This window comes from Pezoporus occidentalis, unplaced genomic scaffold (assembly GCF_034315485.1).
Source record: "Pezoporus occidentalis ecotype Australia unplaced genomic scaffold, CSIRO_AGI_Poc_V1 ctg278, whole genome shotgun sequence".
Lineage (NCBI taxonomy): Eukaryota > Metazoa > Chordata > Aves > Psittaciformes > Psittacidae > Pezoporus > Pezoporus occidentalis.
Window position 1 is genome coordinate 377035 of NW_026914697.1, and position 20372 is coordinate 397406.

The 20372-nt window shown below is 60.2% G+C and overlaps 2 protein-coding genes across 6 annotated transcripts in view; both read right to left on the reverse strand.

Annotated features, from left to right (window-relative positions):
* Positions 1 to 2359: 2359 nt before the first annotated feature.
* MYO1F (myosin IF) lies at positions 2360 to 16868 on the reverse strand. Its single transcript, XM_062625203.1, has 28 exons — positions 16727 to 16868; positions 13232 to 13369; positions 11498 to 11587; positions 11221 to 11315; positions 10600 to 10687; positions 10402 to 10491; positions 10143 to 10274; positions 9933 to 10067; positions 9725 to 9857; positions 9165 to 9361; positions 8983 to 9063; positions 8686 to 8772; positions 8476 to 8562; positions 8034 to 8201; positions 7871 to 7956; positions 7329 to 7410; positions 7118 to 7224; positions 6688 to 6786; positions 6462 to 6606; positions 6208 to 6322; positions 5600 to 5769; positions 5322 to 5467; positions 4725 to 4871; positions 4497 to 4645; positions 4174 to 4257; positions 3838 to 4039; positions 3365 to 3531; positions 2360 to 2745 (listed from the first exon to the last, which is right to left on the reverse strand). Exons 1-28 carry the CDS (start codon positions 16727 to 16729, stop codon positions 2669 to 2671), a joined length of 3300 nt encoding a protein of 1099 aa, XP_062481187.1. The 5' UTR covers positions 16730 to 16868; the 3' UTR covers positions 2360 to 2668.
* A 2457-nt stretch (positions 16869 to 19325) lies between these two features.
* ADAMTS10 (ADAM metallopeptidase with thrombospondin type 1 motif 10) overlaps positions 19326 to 20372 on the reverse strand; it is a 64501-nt gene continuing 63454 nt past the window's right edge. For all 5 annotated transcript variants that reach the window (XM_062625200.1, XM_062625199.1, XM_062625197.1 and 2 more), the window contains one exon: positions 19326 to 20078. In XM_062625200.1, coding sequence (XP_062481184.1) covers positions 19969 to 20078 — 110 coding nt within the window. In that variant the 3' untranslated portion in view covers positions 19326 to 19968. The remainder of the gene's footprint in view (positions 20079 to 20372) is intronic.

The window sequence follows — 20372 nt, forward strand, 5'->3', positions numbered from 1 at the left end:
TGTGCTATCAGCCCCATAGGAAAGACCCCCCCCGCCTTAGCCAGCAGCCCCCATGGGTGCCACCCCCATGGCAAGTGGTTTCTGCACCTAGCAGGTCCCTATGGTTATACACCCATGGCTACTCCCGTGGGCAGCAACACGGCCATGGCTCGCACCCCCATGGCAAGGCACCCCTGTAACACAGACCCCCCCCCCCCCCCCCCCCCCCCCCCCGTGCACAGCAGCCCTATGCCGATGTCCCCCCCACATCTCCCCCGGGCAAAACGGCTTTACCCGGAGCCAGCCCCCGGCAGCCCCTGGTGCACGTCCAGCTCCCTGCAGAGCCCGGTAACGGGCCCGTTACACCCCGGTGCCGGACAACCCCGTTCCCGTACCCCCCCCCCCCCCGCCCCGTTCTCCCGTACAGCCGCCGGTACCGGTTCCCCCCCCCAATTTCCGTACCCCCCTCCCGGGGCCGGTCCCCCCCCCGTTCCATTGCTCCCTTCCCGGGGCCGGTCCCGCCCCTTCCCGGTGCCTCCCGCCCGCACGTACCGGGGCCGGGAGCGCGCATCAGCGGCGGCGCGGCCGCGGGGCCATTTTCTGAGCGGAGCTGTCGCGAGAGCGGGGGGAGGAGGAGGAGGAGGAGGGGGGGGGGGAGGAAGGAAGGAGCGGTGCGGAAGGGGGGGCGGGGGCAGCGGGGGGGGCTTGGCCCCGCCCCGGGACCCCCGCCTGCCTTAACGGGGTGCGTTTGCACCCCCCCCCTCCGCACCCCGGTGCCTGCGGGCGGCCGGAGCATCCCTGCGGGCTCGGAGCATCCCAAGTCCCTGGAGCATCCTCAGAGCACCCTGAACCCCTTGGGAGGCCCCAGACCCCTTAGAGCATCCCTCCAAGCCTTTTGAAACGCTCTCAGACCACCTTGGACCCCTTAAGAGCACCCCAGCGCCCTTTGAGCACCCAAGTTCTTTGAAGCACCCTGAACTCCGGGGACCACCAAGCCTATTGTAGCCCCTTGGAGTCTCCCAGGACCCTCAGAACAAGTGGAGCTCCTCAGAGACCCCCCTCGGAGCACCCGGAGCCCTTTGCAGCAGCCCAGTGGGTGCCTGAGCTGAGTGGGAGCACCCACAGCCGGGTGCTGCCCCCCAGCCCCAAGGAAAGGCTGAAGGGTGCAGGGAGGAGCTATTGAAATCAATGGGTTTTCCAAAGCCTTTTTTTTCCCCTTTTAAATTAAAAACAATTCAGTCTCTGCTTCCCACTGCCCCCTGCAAGCTCTGCAGTGCAAGGACACCCGAAAACCTGGGATTTGCAGGAAAAGTGGCCCCAAAGAGCACAGGCGCTGTAAACCCCATGGTGGGGAGGCCCAGCCGTGGGTTGCAGCGGGGGGCCATGGGGGACTTCACATCCCCGCAGCCTCCTGCCTTGTGCCATCCCCACCCTGGAGGAAGCAGGGTCCCCTGCACCCCTCTGCAATCCCTGTCTGGGGCAGTCCCTGTCTGGGGGCTGCGGGAGGGAGGAAGAGGAGGGCAGGATGTGGGGCTGAGGCTGTCGTCACTTCCTCCAGCGCAGAGCTCGGCCGGGGTGCGGGGCAGAGGCAGGATGGGCCCCGACGTTTGGGCCCCGTTCATCCCTCTCCCTGCTGCAGACTGCCTGGAGCAACCCTGGCTCAGACTCAGCCCCCATCCAAGACCCCCCTTAAGCCGCGTCTGTGCCCCTGTCTTGGGGGTCTCCTGAACCACAGAGCCAGTGCAGCCAAGGGGTTCTCTGAGCACCCCTTGGGAAGCCCCTTAAAGCCTTTTGGAGCTCTCCTTGGCACCCTGGACCCGTTAAAGCATCCCAGGGCTCTCTGAGCACCCAAGATCCTTGGAGCATCCTGGACTCCTGGGATCCCCAAGCCTGTTGTGGCCCCTAAGAACGCCTTGGAGCACCCCAGGACCCCCCTCAGAGCCCCTTTGAGCATCCGGAGCCCTTTGGAGCAGCCCAGTTTCCACCCCACGTATTGACCCTGGCCCCCGACGGATGAAACACCCCTCCTCATGATGCTCAGCCCTGTGAACATCATCAGACAAAGCTGCTACAGCTCCATGGGCTTTAGCTACCTGGTTCTCCCAGCTTTTCCTATGAGAAATCGGAATGGTGATGGTGTCCCAGTCCTGCTGCTCCCTGTTGTGCTGCTTTGCCCTGGCAGTTTCCAGCCATGCCGGATGGTCCAGAGTCATGCTGGGATGTGGAGCCGGGATCCTGGTGGAACTGGGTTCTGTATTCAGCATCTTCTGGAGGGTTCAACACATGTTCCACTTTGGGACACGTGGGTGCAGAGCTCTTGTCAGGGGGCCAGAGGGAGCCACGGGCTGGCACCAGGGTGAAATACAAACTGCAGGCTCAGTTTCTGAGTATTTACCATAATTATTAATGACAATCCTATTTAGACCCTGGAATCACTTGAGCAGCTCCAGTCCTAGGGTACGAACAAGCAGCAAAGAGCCGGTCCTTGCTGCAGGGAGGCTGCCATCTAAAGCAGCTACAGCATTCCATGGCTGGCATCGGCACATCCCGGCAGCCACCACAGCTCAAGGCCTGTGTCCATGGAGGACCACCACGGAGCCACCACTGGCCCCTTTGGCAAAGCCCTGGCAGAGGTGGGGTGTGAGGACGGTGACCCCCTCCCTGCCTCCATGTGGCCACTGCGCTCGGCTCAGATCTTCTGCACGTAGTTCCCAGGGAAAAGCCCTTCCTTGCCGTCCAGCCGGCCCTTCCACCAGCCGGAGATATCTGGGAATGGGGAAAAGAAGAGCTGGGTCAGGCAAGGTGCTGCCATGGGGGACGGAGAGGAAAACTCTTGAGACCCCGCTTGAAGCACTGTGTGCAGTGCTGGTGTCCTCAGCACAAGGACATGGAACCGTTGGAGCAAGTGCAGAGGAGGCCTTGAGGATGCTCAGGGGCTGGGGCACCTTCCCGATGGAGCCAGGCTGAGAACACTGGGGCTGTTCAGCCTGGAGAAGAGAAGCTGCGTGGAGACCTCAGAGCAGCTTCCAGTGTCTGAAGGGGGCTACAAGGATGCTGGAGAGGGGCTCTGCATCATGGACTGCAGCGGTAGGACAAGGGGTGATGGGTTCAGACTGGAACAGAGGAAGTTCAGGTTGGAGATAAGGCAGAAGCTCTTCCCTGTGAGGGTGCTGAGGCGCTGGCACAGGGTGCCCAGAGAAGCTGTGGCTGCCCCATCTGTGGCAGTGTTCAAGGCCAGGTTGGACACAGGGGCTTGGAGCAAGCTGCTCCAGTGGAAGGGGTCCCTGCCTGTGTCAGGGGTTGGAGCTGGATGAGCTTTAAGGTCCCTTCCAACCCAAACCATCCCATGATTTATAAGCTGGGCAGGGCAGGGGTTTGGTGGCACCTTCCAGGAGGATGTCGATGATGTCCCCCACGTTGAAGCTGAGCTCATCCATGTCCTGCCCAATGTACTGGTAGAGCGCCCGGCAGCGTGGCACGGCCGCCTTGGGCTGCGGCTTGGGACGCCTGGCTGGAGGTGGCCGCTGGCTCAGGCTGCGCCGGCGCTGCATGCTGTGGGGCCAGGAGGAACCACGTTCCCATCATGAGGGCAGGCAGGCCCCATCCTTCCTTCCCACCCTGCTCCCTCCCACCAACCCAACCCGCTGCTCGGTGCCCGCCTGCGGCTCAGCTTGGTCCTCCCAGTGCAGTGACTGGGAGAACTGGGGTGTGCATGAGCATGGTTGGTGCAGCAAAACCAGCTTGCCGGGACCTGGGTGGGCTGTTGGGTGGGAAGCCAGAGGGGAACGAACATCTCCTGGGGCTGGCAGCAGTGGGATGGAGCAGGAAGGAGGATGCACGTGCTGGTACAGGACCTACCCGGCCACCCCCTGGTCAGGCACATTGAGGAAATCCATGTTGTACTCAGATGGGGGCCGTGTCTTCGGCTGGTGGCCAGCATTCCGGGGGGGTAACACTGCAGCCGGTGGCCCCCGCGCCTGCTTCTGGGCTGCCTTGCATGTGTCCTGCTGAGCCCGGCCACCTCCACGTGGGAATTGGGGTGCCCCATTCCTGCAGGCACCTGGGAGACCCCCCCCCCCCCCCCCGGGATGGTGCATCACAGGGGCCCATGCTCAGCCTGCACCCCCGGGAGCGCAGCGCTGGCTGGACCCAGGGATGGCCCCGCTCCGGTACCCCCGGCACTGCCCTGCTCACCTCTGGGTGCTGGGGGGGCCCTTCGGGAGGGTGCTGGGCACCTGCTGCCACCTCTGCTCTGTTTCGCTGCCTTCCTCGTGGGCTCTGGGGGGACGCGAGCCCCCCGTTAGGTGACACCGGGCTGCCCCCACCCTTTGTACCCAGCTGCCTTTCTCCCCATGCATGCTGCCCCATCCACCCGAGCAGAAGCGGGTCCCTCCTGGGTGAGCCACAAACCCCCAGGGCTGGGGCACATGATGGCTCATCCCGGTGTTCCCAGGCCTCCAGCAGTGTTCTGGTACCCTCCCTTTCTCCCACCATCACCCAGACACCCTGGCACTCACTGGCATTCCTGGGGAGCCCATCCCCGATGCTGACCGTCAGGGTTTTGCCTCCTGCTTTGAGGGTGGCCACATCGCCCTGTCCTCTGACGAAGGTGATGTTGCGGGTGCCGCCACCTCCCCAGCCCTCCTTCTTCACCCGAAACTGTAGTCTGGGGGACAGAGAGGCCATGAGAGCACGGTGACAGGACCCTGTCCTGCTTTGCCACCTCTCCCGGCCTCCATCCTTACGTGTCCTTGAAGGAGAGGCGCAGCTTGCTGCGGGTGAGCTCCTCGTAGCGCTTGCACAGCAGGCTGATCAGCTCTGTCTTGAAGATGGACTCCAAGAAATTGTCGGCATCGTTCTCGTGCAGGATGAAGAAATCATCCTGCCTGGTGCTGGGGGAGCAACCCCGGTGTGGGGTGTCAGCGGGGGGGGGCAAGGCTGGTGATTTGTGCTGGAAACCTTCCTAGGCTCCAAAGCCCCAAATGCAAAGCACTCTGTGGGAGCATCATCCCTATGGCTCCATGGGCAAGGGGCTGGGGCCTGGCCGTGGGCAGCGGGGCATGGGGAGGACGGTGGAGCCTGAGCACATGGTTAGATATAAGGAAGTTATAGGTTAGATGTAAGGAAGAAGTTCTTCCCTATGAGGGTGGTGAGGCGCTGGCACAGGGTGCCCAAAGAAGTGGTGAGTGCTGCATCCCTGGCAGTGTTCAAGGCCAGGCTGGACCCAGCCTTGGGCAACAGGGTCGGAACTGAAAGACCTTAAAGTCCTTTCCAACCCAAACCATTCCGTGTTTCTATGATTCTGTGGACCTCCCACGCAGACCCCATGCTAAGGGACGCACCTCAGCGAGACACCACTCACTGCCTGCAGCTCCACCTTCTTCTTGAGCACCTCCTTGATCTGCCCCTTCTCGGGACCTTTCTTCACCTTCTCCCTCCCGATCAGGTAGAAGTACTTTGGGGTGAGGATGAAGTCCCTCTTGATGGGCTGGGAAAGGGCAGAAGCAGGGGGTGAGAAGATGTCTGCACGGGGGCACAAGTCCCACACACACATCCCACCTTGGCCAGGCACCACAAGCCACAGCCTGGCCTGTCCCATGCCCCTGGTGGGTCTGTGTACCTTGAACCTCCGGTCGTACTTAGTGATGGAGTCGGCAAAGTCCACCCGCTCCCGCTTGGCCAGGAACTGGCGCAGCTCCGGCCGCTCCTCCATGCCCAGGTAATCACCCACGAAGTTCCTGTTGATGCTGTTCCTCCTCCGCTCTTTGAAGTTGTAGAGGATGCTGGAGGCTGTGGGGAGCCCCGAAGTGATGCTGGTCAGACAGGGCTCAGCCCTCAGCCCCTGTCTGCCCTGCTCGGCCAGTGCCTGCCCTCCCAAACTGCCTGTAGGCGCTGTGGGAGCTGCCACATGGATCGTGGCAGCAAGAAATGGGGCTCATTTTATGCCATAGGAGGAATGCAAGCGGCTTGAGCTTGAAACCCATTCAGTGCCTTCAAAAGCCCTCGTGCTGCGGGAGGCAGGGAGGGACCCCACTGCTTTCTGGGTTTTCCCCTTGATTTTTCACTGCATGCTTGGGAGGGTGGGAAGGCTCCCACAATGGGATTGGGTGGTGACCACTGGCATTTACTCTGCAAACACTGACTCCCAGCTACTCCTCTCCATCCCTTTGCAGGCAACGAAATGCAGAGTGAAGGCGGGGTCTGGTCCCCATCTTTGCCCGGCCTTACCCTCCTCTCGCATCTGCTCGTACTTCCGGATGGCAATGTGCCGGCGCCAGGCCTTCTGGATCACCCTGGCGAAGCCATCGAATTTCCTCTCCCGCATCTCTTCGAGGAGGAAGAGCTGGGAGGGACCACGGGGTGCTGAGCACGGCCCCAGCAGCATCACTTCCCCTGCACATCAGCACCCAAACCCTCCCCAGCGTTGCTCAAAGCGATGCTCAGCTCTGTGCAGCGTTCCCAAGGGATGCAGGATCACCTACCGACTCGGGGTTCTTGACAAACACCTTGCTCCGACCCATCTGGTACTGGTCCGGGTCCATGTTGACGGAGCGCAGCAAGTGCTGCACCCCTTGCCGCTCGTCCCCGCGCCAGGACGGCCACGTCTCGGGGGTCAGGATGGCGTAGCTGTGGGGAGAAGGGATGTGGGTCCCGGCTGGGTTGCAGGGACGGGCAGGACGTGCCACCCGCATCCCGCTGGGCGCTCACCGCTGCAGGAACTTGTGGAAGAGGCGGCGGTAGGCGAATCCTGCCCGGCGCACCCGGATGTTCTCCTTCAGCCCCAGGTACTCGACTTGGTGCTTCACCCTGTGGAGCCGGGGGGAACGGGCTTGGAATGGGGTGGCAGGGATGGCGATGGGAACCTGCTTGGACCACTGCTTTGCACAGGGATACCCGTGGCTGTGCACGTGCGAGAGCATCGTGGGGCTTGGCTGGAGCCTCTGGGTGTTGCATGTGGAGGGGTCTGTGTGTCCCCACATGCTCCTCAGCACCCACCTTGTGCTCCCCTGGGTCTGTTGGCAGCACAGAGCGACCATCTCGGGGGTGCAGGTTTTGGGGGAAACCCGTTCTTGGCCACATCTCCGTGGCTGGGTCCCTTTCCCTGAGCTCGCTGATACACCATGAGGGGCTCTGTTACCTGCTTTCCTCCCAGTCCCGGGGTTTCTTGGTCTCGTTGGGCTTGATGCAGCGGATGTAGTGTGGTGTGCACTTCATGAGCGTGTTCACCAGGTCATTAGCCTGTTTCTGTTGCAAGGATTGACCTCTGGACCATTAAAGGCATTGGTGGGAGCCCGTCACCCTGGTGCTGTCCCAGAAGCAGCTGCTGCCCTGCAGCCTCTGGGGCATACCTTGATTTTGGAGCCCGCTGTGGTCGGTCGTCCCTTTTTGTCAGAGTCAAGCTTTTCTGGGAATAGCATCCGGATGAAACCACTGCAAGGCAGGAGGTGACAGGCCCCAGGTGAGAGCCGCCAGGCTCCTCAAGCTCAGCATGGGTCTAGCATGAGCTGAGCTGGAACCAGCTCCACCTCTGGGTAATCCTGCACCTGGCTGAGCCCATTCCCACTGCGTGCTCGTTGGCTGGGTGGGATGGGTACCAGTGCATGAGCATCCTTCTGCCCAGCCCTGCAGCCACTGGTGCTGCTGTGCTCCATGGGGAGCTGGAACTAGATATAGGGTTGGAACTAGATGATCTTAAGGTCCTTTCCGACCCAAACCAGTCCATGATTCTATGATTCTGTGAATGCCACTGGTACCCACAGAGCCATGCAGGATGCTGAGCACCCCAAGCTTTGGTTCCAGCAAAGCTTTATGGTCTGGATGTTGAGGATGCTGCCCTCTGCCCCAGCCCTTTTGGGGTGGTCCCCAGGAGCACAGCACTGCCAGGACTCACAATTCACTGCTCTGCATGAGCTCGATCAAGTCGGTGAAGAGCACATCCCTGTTGCGCTCACAGAAGCTGTTCACGTCGTAGGAGACCTGGGAGCAGGAGGGGAGCTCAGCCCCACACCGGGACTGTGGGATGTGAATGGGGTGTGAGGTGTGGGGCCCTGTACCTTGCCAGCATAGTGGTGGATGATGAAGCCTGAGCTCCAGCTGTTGAAGTGCTCATGGGTGCCTACGGCTGCCTGCAGCTTCTGCAGCAGGGTCTGGTCCGCGCCCTCGCCGGTGGCGTGCATGGTGGCACAGACGTCATCCAGGACACTCATGATCCCAGGGGGGTTCTGGGAGAGGGAGAATGAAGCCATGGGTGTCCAGAGGCTGCAGGCAGGGCCCAGTCCTGCATCGAGCTGTGCTCAAGTGCCCCGCAGTGTTTAATGCTGCTTCACACTGAACGGCAGCTTAGGTTAAGGGTGCAGAGCTGCTGGTCTCCCAAGGATGCTCCTGGCAGGACCAGCTTCTGCCACTCATCCTCAGGACCCAGCCCATCCAGCACCACATTCCCCAGTGCCTCAGCTCCCTGAGAAAACCTCTGTGGGAGGAGGGGACCGCACTCACCAGCTTGTTCTCTATCAGGTCACACACCACCTTGTTGTTGAAGTACTGGATCTGGGTCCACTTGATCCCCTCCTGCACGTACTCCTCCTGGGAGAGCCGGGTGGCCCCCGACCCATGGGATAAGCTGCAGTCCCCTGCTCCGGCCATGGTGCTAGGACCATGACAGTGGTGGGGTGCAGAAATTAGGGTGCTAATGCAGCCCCCCGGTACCTGCTCTGCCTTCAGGGTCAGCTCTATGAAGATCTGCTGCAGCTTCTCGTTCACAAAGTTAATGCAGAATTGCTCAAAGCCATTTTTCTGCGAAGGGATAAAAGATGAAATAAGATGGGGCTGAGTTGGCTTCTGCTCCTATCACCACGCTTGGGGGACCTCAGACAGCAGAGCCTTTGGGATGCTGCTTCCTGTGGCCATCGACTGCTACCAGCCCCCTGCTCCAGCCGCTCTCCTTGCTGCGGAACCAGGGAAGGCCATTCCCCAGCTGGGCTCCTGCAGCAAAGCAGCACATACCTGGAATATTTCAAAGCCATAGATGTCCAGCACCCCGATGCTGTACTCCTCATACGGCTTCTGCATAGCGCGGTTGATGGACTGCAGGGAGAGACAGAACAAGCCACCTTCACTGGGGCCGGTCGCACACAGAAGCGGGTGCTGAGCATCCCCGCCGTGCCCATCCTGCTGGCACCACGCACCTCCACGAGGAAGTCAAAGACACGTGCGTAGAGCCCCTTGGCCAGGGCATCCCGGGTGTAAGCCGCCTGCTCCACGTTGAGGGTGACGGTGATGGACTCGGAGCGGCCGCCCCACTTGCTGTCCATTTTCCTGCTGGTGACCTTCTCGTTGAGGCGGTTCTGGTCGATCCCCAGCAGGTAGGCAGGGAAGGCCAGGGCTGGGCAGGGTGGGGAGGGGACTCAGGGCTGCCTGTTCCCCATATAACCCTGGCACGCTGCCGCAGCCACTGCTGGACCCCTCGGCCCCATCCGAGTGCAAAGGACACCAGTGATGCGGCTACCAGGAATGTGGGTCGTGGTCGTCCCTGTGCTAAATCACAGCAAGCTACTCCTTCCCCTTATTAATTAAGCTCTGGTGTGCTATTTGCTCACTGCCTCAGTTTCCCCATGTCTAACGTGGGGGAGATGCTGATGGTGCCTCTCTCCTCTGCCAGGGGCTTTATGCTATGAAGAGTTCGCAATTCTTTGCCAAGGGTCTCTGTGAGCATCCCCATTGCCCCCAGGAGCAGTTGGCTACTCACAGTCAGCGTTTTCCACCCTAGCATAGTTGCCTTCCTCCCGAAAGCTGATGTTTCCCAGGTGGAGGATCGCGGCCACGATCTGCAGCACCAGCTGCTGGTCCTCACCACGGATGCCGATGACCTGCATGGCGTTCTGGGGACATGGGGACCCCATCAGCCCCTGCCCAGTCACAGGCAGCTTTGGGGTCTCCCCATCCCAGCCACTCACCATGGTCTCATGGAAGTCGCTGCGGTCGTCTGTGCCCTCCACCTGGTACGTGTCCGACTGGCTCAGGTAGTAGTAATAATCCGGGCTCATGATACCCAGGTTCTGCCGCTGCTCTTGGGATGCCCCTTCAATGAGCTGAGTGGGAAATGGGAGTTGCAGTTACCCAGCCCCTGGCTCTGCCGCATCCCGGCTGCTCCGTGAGCCCCGTACCTGGTAGTAGATGTGGAAATTCCTCTCGCACTCGTTCTGGCTCACCACCCGGGACTTCTCCAGCAGGAAGTTGGAGATCTTCCCCCCGTCGGGCTCTCCGCCCCGGCTGAACTGGATCTCAAAGTACTTCCCCTGCCCAGCACAGCTCCCGCTCAGAGCCATGGCCAATCCCCCCCAGCTCCAGCTTCATTCCTCCTTCTCCCAGAGCATTGCTGGGATGGATGCTGGCCGTGGCACTGCCCCTGCCCTGGTGACTTACAAAGCGGCTGGAGTTGTTGTTCCGGACGGTTTTGGCGTTTCCAAAGGCTTCCAGCAGCGGGTTGGACTGCAGGATGATGTCCTTCACGTGCTGAGGGGCAGAGGACTGAGCCGGGGCTGCTCCATGTGCCACCATCGGATGGTGGGGAGCAGTCGGGAGGTGAGGGGATGCAGGATACTGTGGGTTGGGCAGAGTTACCTGCACTTTCTCACCACCCCCGGACACTCTGGAGATGTAGCCCATGATGTATTTCGCTGCCACTGTCTTGCCAGCCCCGCTTTCTCCACTGTGTCAATGGCAAAGCAGAGGAGACGTGAATGAGCCCATCCTGGGGTGCCTGGGGCAGGGGTGCTGGAGCAGGGCTGGGCGGGTGATGGTGGTGACAGGGGCTGTGTCCTTCCTCCTGCCCCATACTCTGAGCGTGTGGCAGTGCCAGTGCTGGGGATGGGGCTGCCCGGGTGCTCTGGGATACAAGCAGGGCCGGAGCAAGGCTGGGTGAGGAGCTGCTCCTGGGGGAGATGTGGGATTTCTTGTTGCTGGATTTTGGAGGGGAGAAGCGGGACTTGGAAGCCTCAAGGGGAAGTCTCTTGCCTTGCCCCACATCCTGATATTTCCCTTGCAACACTCAGCCGGAAAGGAGCATTGCACAAGGCTTGGTCCCTGCCTGGGACAACCCGGTCACAGCCCTGGCTGGTGTTCATGGCCATGGAATCCCAGACTGGTTTGGCTTGAAGGGATGTTAGAGCTCATCCAGTCCCACCCCCCTGCCACAGGCACGGACACCCACAGCGTCCTGGTTGTGCCCCACACATCCCCTACCTGATGATGACGCACTGGTTCTCGCCATCGATGAGCATGTTGCGGTACATGTTGTCCGTCAGGGCATAGATGTGGGGGGGATTTTCATACTGAGCCTAAAAGGGGGACACAAGGAGAGCGGCACAGAGCCATCAGCTCCTCAGCTCTGCCCATGCACTGCACAGGGCAGTGGCACACAGCAGGGATAGGGAATTACTCCCTTGCCACCCACAGGGACGCTTATGGGGCACCAAATTAAACCCAATGAACCCCCCCCCATGGCACGGAGCCGCCTCACCGCGCCCTGGTACAGCTCCACCTCCCGCTCTGTGAAGTACGGCATCTGCTTGAAGGGGTTGACGGAGATGAGCACCGGCCCGATGTAGGTCTGGGAGGCAGGTTAAGGTCTCTACATCCTTCCCCATGTCCCCCCTTCCTGCCCTGGAGGCAGCGGCACCGAAAGCAGGAAGGTGCTGATGGGGTTCCTCATCCTGGAAGATGCCCCAGGAATACCACACGAGGGCTTTCAGCTGGGGTGCAGGCTGCCGTGACTCGGGGTTCTCCTGGCCACAGGGCCCTGGGTGTCCCCTGCAGTGTGATGGGCACAGGATGCAGCAGGAGCATCCCCTCAGCTCCATGGTGTCTGGCTGAGGATCAGCCCCATAAGCGGCAGTTCCAGCATCCTGCAACATCCCGCAGTTCCCCCTCTGCTCGTGCTCCATCTGTGGCTTTTGCAGCTGGAGGCTGTCTCCATTTTCCACCCCGGGAAACTGAGGCACGGAGAAGAAAGAAGCTGATGGCTCCTGCCTTCCCCTGGCCTGCAGCTTCCCCCAGTCGCTGGGGTGTGGGCAGGGGAATGGAAAAGCTGGGAATCGCTCCTGGAAATGATGCAGCAGCAGGAGGGGGAGGCTGAGGCTGGGGACAGAGGGTGCCAGTGGGGTTGCCCCAAGCCCTCCATGTCCTGTTTTCATCCCAGCTGACAGCGGGGCAGGGAAGAACAGCCAAAAGGCAGGAAGAGATGGGGGATGCAGAAGCACCGGCGTTGAGTCAGGGCTCCCTGCACGCAGCAAGCACAGAGAAAAAGGAAGAAAGAGGCTGCACTGACCCCAAAGCCAGCCCTGAGGCACAGTGAAAGCCCCAGTGCAGCCCAAGGGGCTGCGTCAGCACAGGATGGGACAGCATCACCTTGTAAGGACTTGGCCACATCTTTAGGGAAACCAAAGCCGCTCGCAGCGGTGTGAGCTCAGCCCCGCTGTGCCCTGCTCCCTGCAGCAGGATCTCGTCCTCTTCCCTATCGGAGCAGGGGCTGCAGCCCCAAGCAGCATGGGGTGAGCAAGGCAAAGGCTCAGCGCCTCAGATCACAACGTGGGGTTGCGACCTCTTCCAACCCAAACATGAGTCTGTGGTTCTGACACCTCCCCATCTGCGCCATGGACCAAAGAGCATCGTGCGTGGGGCTCAGCATTGTCAGCTCCAGGATGGGACCCAGCAACTGCCAAAGCCTCTGGGCTGAGGGATGGCTCAGTGGGGCAACACTGGGCAAGGTGGGAGCTTGATGGTGTCCCCTATGGCCTGACACTGGTGGAGAGTGAGGGTTGGCACCTTCACCCTGTATCTGCAAGGATGCTCCCAACCCATCCAGGGTGTGCTGGGGTTTGTGGTGGGTGCAGAGCAGCCGGGATGTGCTGTGGGCATCAGCAGGGCTGGGTGACAGCAACAGAGGTGATGGCCACAAGTGCCCTTGGCAGAGGCAGGAAGGTCTCCAGAGGGTTTTTGCTCCATGCTCTTGCTTAAGGCCCTGTGGCCACAAAGGAAGGACCAAAGAGGGTCCCAGGGCAAAGCAGGGTGGGGATCACGGCTGCAGTGTCTCTGCCGAGTGCAGCTCAGCTTGGGAATGGTGGCGTTCCCCCAGCTGATCCCAATCTTGTCCCAGCACAGTGTGGGATAGGATACACCGGGGTAAACCCCTGCCCTGGCAAAGCCTTGGAGCGTATCCCTGCTGCTCCCTGTCCCGCTGGCCTGGGAAGGATACGAAGATGTAATCGTCCATAAAACGCTTCTTGAGGTTCTCCACGATGGCCTCCTCGGAGATCTTGGAGAGCAGCACCATGTCGTCCACGCCGCTCTGCTTCACGTTGTGGCTCTGCCAGTGGAAGCGCTCCTTGCTGCCCTGCGGGAAGGGGGTCACAGCGGCTGCACCGGGGCCACCGCTGCTGGGAATGGGGCTCCAGAGCCGGGTCCAGCCCCAGCTCCCCCAGGCACCTCCGGGTGGTGCAAAAGGGAACCTGTAAATCCCTCAGGAGCAGACTGGGGCACTGAGGGGTTGTTTGCAACGTCACCCTGCTGTAATGGGGGTGACAAAGGGCTAACAAGCAACTGCTGATGGGTCAACGGGACAGCAGAAATAACCCAGAGGAAGGGCAAAAATAGCGTGGTGAATGCATCCTCACATCCTCTGCACCCTTTGCACCAGGGCACAGGAGAGACTGCTTCCCCATCACGCTCTGCTCCCTGCCCAGCTGCCCCCCAGCTCTGCCCTTGGGGGCCATGGGACAGCAGGAAAACTGCACTGTGATTTGAGCCCTTGTGGGGCTGAGCACAGCCCTGGGCTGGGAGGGGAGGGGAAGACGTTGCCATGCAAAGGGAAAATGACTGAAGGGCCCCTTGTCCTGCACGCTGCAGAGGAGCCTGCTGAACACGGCTGCAGTGCCCGGGAGGGGATGCCCCATCTGGACCTGCCCGTGCCCCCCCATGGTTCCTCTTTCACCCCAGCGCTCCTGGCACCGATTTCACTTCTCCTCCCCGCCGTCGCCCCAAACCTCTTGCTCTTTCCATTTCCCTTTTCTTCTCTTCCCCTTTTGCTTCAAGATTTCAGGCCTCCAACCATGATGCTTTTGCACCCTCAATGCACCATCGCGATGGGACCACCATGGAGCACTGCAGAGCTCGGCAGCATCGTTCTGCTCCCCTCGGTACCTCCCTCCCTGCTGGGTTTTGCAACCCAAAATGCCATCCATGCCCCCCAAAACCCCAAGCGCAGCTCAAGCCTCGTAGCCTGCAGAGGGGCTTTTGGCTTCATTGTCCCACCACCTTCCCTTGGGATGCATGGACCTGGGTCAACTCAGGGAGCCTGAAACCATGTGGGGAGCTTCTTCTCTTCCTCCTGTTTGGTGCTTATAGGCCTGTTTTCTGCCTTCCCCTCCTCTTCCACCCTCCATCCTAATAAACCCTTAGAAAAGCCACCCAGGAAAGCGCAGGCGGGCTCAGCACCCGCCCCACATCACCGCACTGTCCTGCAGGAGCTGTTGGTGACCCCAGGAGCTGCCCAGCTTCAACCCAACCTGGCCCAAACCTTGTGCTTCAGGAGGAGAGGAGCGGCTCAGGAAGAGCCCGCAGGGAGCCCCACACCTCAGTTCCCCATCCCCTGTCGCCATGACCCCGAGATGGCTGGCACAGGCACCCCATGGGGCTCCCACCGCTGGTTACAGCACCAAATTCAGGCAAATTTGAGCATCTCCTGTATTGCAGCCTGGGGCTTTTGAGCTGACGCCTGGAGCTTCTCCTCCTGCAGTCAAACGGCTGCTCGGAGCTGCCACTGCCCTTCGTGACACCTCCTCTTCCTCCCAGCACAGGGTAGGTGCTTTCCTGGCTCTGCTGGGGCACCTGATGCAGCCCCACTGCAGATCACTTTAAATGAAGGCTTTGTCCCTGATGTCTGCAGGGCCAGGGCTGTTTCTGCCCAGCATCACCCTGGCTTTCCTTGGCAGGCCTGGAGAGGTTGCACAGGGGGTTTTGTGGGGTCAGGGCTCACCCTGCTCCTGTTGTGGGGGGGATGCAGAGGAATGATGCTCCCTCAAAACCATGCTCATCCCTCCAAGCCCAGCACCCAGTGAGCCCTCGCAGGATGGGGGCAGCACCCCTGTGGGGAGCAGGGGAACCGACTGGATTTGCCTTCAGAGGTTTGGGGCAGCGGTTCCTCACTTCCCCTTCTCTGTCCTAGCTAAAGCGAGGGATGAGCCAGGGAGCAGCAGCTCAACAGCCACCACTCTGGGGGTGTCCCCAGACACCTCCATGAAGCCATTTCAGCCTCAATCCAAGCAGGGAGCAGCTTTGCTCAGCCCTTCATCTGTGCTTTCAGGTACAGTTTGCAGCCACATTACACAAGGGACTTTGCTTTGCCGCTGGTCCCATGCATGATGGGTACATGATCCCCATCAGGATCCCCAGCTGAGGATGGGGACTGTCACCATCACAGCCACCGCCAGTGGCTCAGGACAGGAAGGGGAGCAGCCCTGCAGCAGCAATTGCAAAACATCATCTGTTTTTTTCTTCAAAGCTTAGGTCTGAGCCATCAGAAACACCCCAGGAGCCCCACGTGGGGAGCGGATGCATCCCAAGGTGGCATCTTTGGTCTCTTGATGATAGCCCAAGCCCAGATACAGCCAACACCTTAAAAACCACCGGAAGCCTTGAGAAGAGCAGCTCAGGATGCTGCATCGGTGTCACAACCCTCAGTACACAGAGACACCAGGGTCTGGGGATGGGGCTGGCCCCCGAGCTGGGCCCTGTCAGGGGATGGGGCTGTGATTGTGCAGCCCTTCACCAAGCCACAAAGCACCTTCAGGTCTTGGGTGGTTGTAGGGGGTGGGCAGTGCTTGCACCTTGTGCGGGACAGCATCTGAGCAGCCTCTCAGTGGTGGCAACCACAGCTGTGGGTGAAAGAAAGCTCTCTCTGAGCATGGCCATGTCCCCATCCTGGCTGGGCAGAAACCTCTGGGGTCACAAAGGGAGCAGGGCTGAAGGACACGGCCATGGGCACACTGTGCAGACCCTTACTCCACACCTGAGCATCACTCTGATTTTGAAAGCTTTCACAGAATCCCAGTGGAAGGGATGGCAGGAATCATCTGGTCCAACCAAGGCATGACCTAGACAAGATGTCCCAGCACCATGTCCTTTCATCTTCCCTTCTGCCTCCAGATCACCTTCCAGCTCTGCTCACTGCCCTTTCAGGAGCCCCATGTCCTACTCACAGCCCCTGGTCCCTGCATGTGCAAGGCCAGTGGTACCCAGAGGGTCCTTCCTGGCGTGAGCTGGCTGCCCCCATCGCCCCCCTGCACTCTGCCTGCACCGTGAGCGCTGAAACCAGAAGCACTGGGGGGAAGTTGGGCCAAGAGGAACACAAAGGTTCTCCTGCGGGTACCACACTGGGACAGCAAAATCAAACCCACTTTGTGGCAGCCCAGCCTCGCTGCCCGGTGTCCTCCATCCTGGGGGCACCAACCCTGCTATCAGCACCCAGCACCATCCCCAGCTGCTGCCCAGCACCGTGCCCTGTGCCAGAGCCTCACCCAGCCCCAGCTCCATGTCCCCAAGCCCGGGCAGCAGCATCCCCTCCCCAGCTCGAAGGACCACAATGGGAGCAGGAGGGATGGGCAGCTCAGAGGTGGCAGGAAGGGAGGGTGACGTCCCCAAGGGTGCCCGAGGGAGACAGCGTGGGGGATGCCCAACGAGGGCTTGCACTCACCATGGTGCCCGTGAGCCGTGCCCCCAGGGCCGGGGTGCTGGGGGCTCCTGTCACCGGGGTCCCATGGCCACCCCGACACACTTTGCTTCTGTGTTTCTGCTGCAGCTACAAACTGCAACTCATTTGATTTTCTTTTTCCTCCTCCCACTTCCTCATTTGATGCAGGGGGTGGGGAGGATGAGGGTGGCTCTGTGCTGCGGGGGGGGGAGTGCTGTATTGTGTCCCGCAGGGATGCTCAGAGGTTTAAAACCTCTGCCCCCCCCCCCCCCCCATTAGGGCCATGGAGATGCTGCGAGGGCTGGAGCAGCTCTGCTCTGGAGCCAGGCTGAGAGAGCTGGGCTGGGGCAGCCTGGAGAAGAGAAGGCTCCTGAAGGGGAGACCTGAGAGCAGCTCCAGTGCCTGAAGGGGCTGCAGGAAACCTGGAGAGGGGCTTGGGACAAGGGCCTGTAGGGACAGGATGAGGGGTGATGGTTTTAAACTAAAAGGGGATTCAGGATGTGAGGAAGAAATTGTTTACGGCGAGGGTGGTAAAACACTGGCACAGGCTGCACAGAGAGGTCAGCATCCCTGGAGACATTCCAGGCCAGGCTGGATGTGGCTCTGAGCAACCTGATCCAGTGGAAGGTGTCCCTGCTCATTGCAGGGTTTGGGACTGCATGAGCCTTGAAGGTCCCTCCCAGCCCAAACCATTCCATGAGTCCGTGATTCTATGACAACCTCCACCCCCTTCCGAGGTGGCACTTTGGGGTGCCCCCCCTCCAGGGGCAGCCAGGCAGCGCTGGTGGATGCTCGGCTTGGAGGCTGAGGCTTGAACCTCACAGAGGAAGCAGTTATTCAAGTGTCAGTACCACGAAAAAGGGGGAGTAAATGAGTCTTTGGTTTCCTTTCCTGTCTAACAGCAAAGGGCAGATTTTCAAAGGAAACCAGCTGCCAAAATGAATTCTAGAATCCCAGACTGGGTTGGAAGGGAGCTTAAAGCTCCTCCAGCTCCAATCCCTGCCACGGGCAGGGACCCCTTCCACTGGAGCAGCTTGCTCCAAGCCCCTGTGTCCAACCTGGCCTTGAACACTGCCAGGGATGGGGCAGCCACAGCTTCTCTGGGCACCCTGTGCCAGCGCCTCAGCACCCTCCCAGGGAAGAGCTTCTGCCTAAGAGCTCATCTCAGTCTCCCCTCGGGCAGGTTAAAGCCATTCCCCTTTGTCCTATTGCTACAGACCCTGTTAAATTCTGTTCTCTGGTTCTCCAGAGCCACGAGACATGGCACAAACCTTTGGGATTCCCAAGGGATGCAGGGAAGCATCCGTGGTGTTTCAGACATGCAGTTCTCCAAACAACCCAGCCCTAAAATCCCAAACCAGCATTACCAATAGGGGTATTAATGCACTCCAGGAGCACACAGGCAAACCATGAGAGCTCTGCCAAGCAGAAGCGTGTTCCTATGTGCCACGCAGCAGCTCTGGGCCAATCTCCACCTCTCCTACCTGCTCCGGTCACTTGAGATGCAGGGAAAACCCTCCTCTGATGCCCGAACCCCTCCATCAGCATAAGGAGCATCGTGATGTGGGGCTGCCCAGTGCCCAGGCTCAGCACTCGAGAAACAAGACTGGGACCAGAAGCTGCGCCCGGGATCGTAGCTACTCCTTTATTATAAATCATGCCGTTACGTCGCTCCTCCTCAGAGTTAGTATGTTAAACATTTTTCATTATATATATATCTATATAAAAAGGTGAAAACACCCCCTCCCCTCCCCAACACGTCAGAACGGAGCATGGCACCAGGAAGGAAGACAAATGAAGGCCCGCTCGGCAGCCAAACAGGGTTTTGCTGAGCACCAGAGAGGCTGACGAGCGGGTGAAGATACAGATGGTAGATAACACATGGGGACTGGGCGGCTGGAGAGGTTTGCCCTGGGGAAAAAGGGTTGTCCACCTCCCCACAGCGGATGGATGACGCCCCAGGGGAACAGAACATGGCTTCGGATGAGCCTTCCCCCTCTTTGTGATGCAGAAAGGCCTGAGAATAATAATAATGATAACAAAAAGTATATGTTTTGTCAGTTTGAAGCTCAAGGGTCCTCCACAGGCTGTGGTGGCCCATGGAGAAGACACAGGCCGGGAGATGACCTGAAGGAATTGCAAGCCTGCTCTTTTCCCATCACTGGAGGTCTCCTGAGGGCAGAGGAGCTGGTGGCACTGGGACCAGCACCCCAAGGCCACAGCAGCGTGTGGCGAGGCTGCCTTTAGAGGCAAAGCACCTTTTGGAGGCAAAGCACCTTTGGAAGTAAAGCACCTCTGGAGGCAAAGCAGCCACGGAGGCTGCGGCGTTCACAGGGCAGAGACCTGCCAGGACCAGGCAGACTGGTCCTGAGTCACGGCTCAGCAATGGGGACACTGTGACCAAGACAGTTCTTGTCCTGCATCCTCCTTCGCTTCCCACAGGCCAGAGTGTCCTCAATGCCATTAAGTGACTGCAACCCCAAGCACGCCTTGGCCCTCACCTCAGCTCATGCTCAGAGGCGTTTCTGCAATACAAAATGGTCATAATAGAGACAAGGGCTTTAAAGGGGGACATCTGAATAACCCTGCCCCTCCCGTCACCACTCTGCTCACTGAGTGACCTGCTCTCTGTCCCCTCCTGCATGCCCCAAGGTGACAGGAGGCAAACCAAGGCAACCAAAGTGCTCCAACCCCATTCCCCACCGCAGCTCATCTTCATCCATCACCCAGCAGCCACAAGCCACGCTCGTCACCTGCGGCACCTCAAACCTCTTCCTTGTCTGCCCTGGGATGCCCAAGGGACAGGCAGCGCCCTCCCCGGGGATGCTCCGCTGCAGACCAGACGCCGTGGGGACACGGGCACGGAGCAGGACGAGGCAGGAGCGGGGTGAGCGGTGCCTCTTGGCTGGCTGCAGGACCTGGGTCTGCTACTAATAAATAACAAGTCAGAAGTTCAAGTAACGTCCTCGCTGCTGCGCTGCGCCCAGCTTCTCCCAGCGCCCATCGGCCGGCTCCTGTCGCACTGGTGTGATTTAACTGGGAGCCTGCCCTTGGGAAGCTCAGGGGCCAAGGGTGCGTGTCTTTGGGGGACGGGTTTGGGTGACGCCGGCTCCCGCTGGAAGCACGAGCAGTGTCTGTGTTGGGCCCAGGGGAGGTTGCCGGGACGGAGAAGGAAGGGCACGGCTTGGTGGCCCTTTGGCAGAGCTTTTGCCTTCCAGTTATCCCACGGGGGTCACGCTGGCTCCCTAGTGCCCCTGGCACGTTTTACAGCACATCTGTCGGAAGTAGGTCCGGCTGCAGAACTTGAACTTCAGGACGAGCGGGCAGTAGGCCACCTTGTTCACATCCTTGCATTCTGGATGGGTGACAGGGGGAAGAAGGGTTACAACTGCCTTGGGGGTGAGGAGCCGCCGGGGGAGACATACCCAGTGCTAAGCAAGGTTTTGCACCCCAAAGCCCGGTTCCTGGGGGCATTTTGCCAGGAAGGCACAAGCTGAAGGACCCCACTACTGAACGCCTCTCCTTGCCAAGGTGCAGCCACTCCATTAAGCAGGGTCACAGCATGCCAGTTTGGCCAGGGATCAGAAGGGATAACGTCAGGTCTCCCCATGGAGAGCTGTACCCACAGCCCCCAGCACCAAGAGCCCAT

Coding starts and splice junctions, on each gene's coding strand:
- MYO1F (XM_062625203.1), bottom strand. Junction 10,688..11,220: donor AACCAGTGCGTCATCATCAG/GTAGGGGATGTG, acceptor CCATTGACACAG/TGGAGAAAGCGGGGCTGGCA. Junction 7,957..8,033: donor TCCACCACTATGCTGGCAAG/GTACAGGGCCCC, acceptor TCCTGCTCCCAG/GTCTCCTACGACGTGAACAG.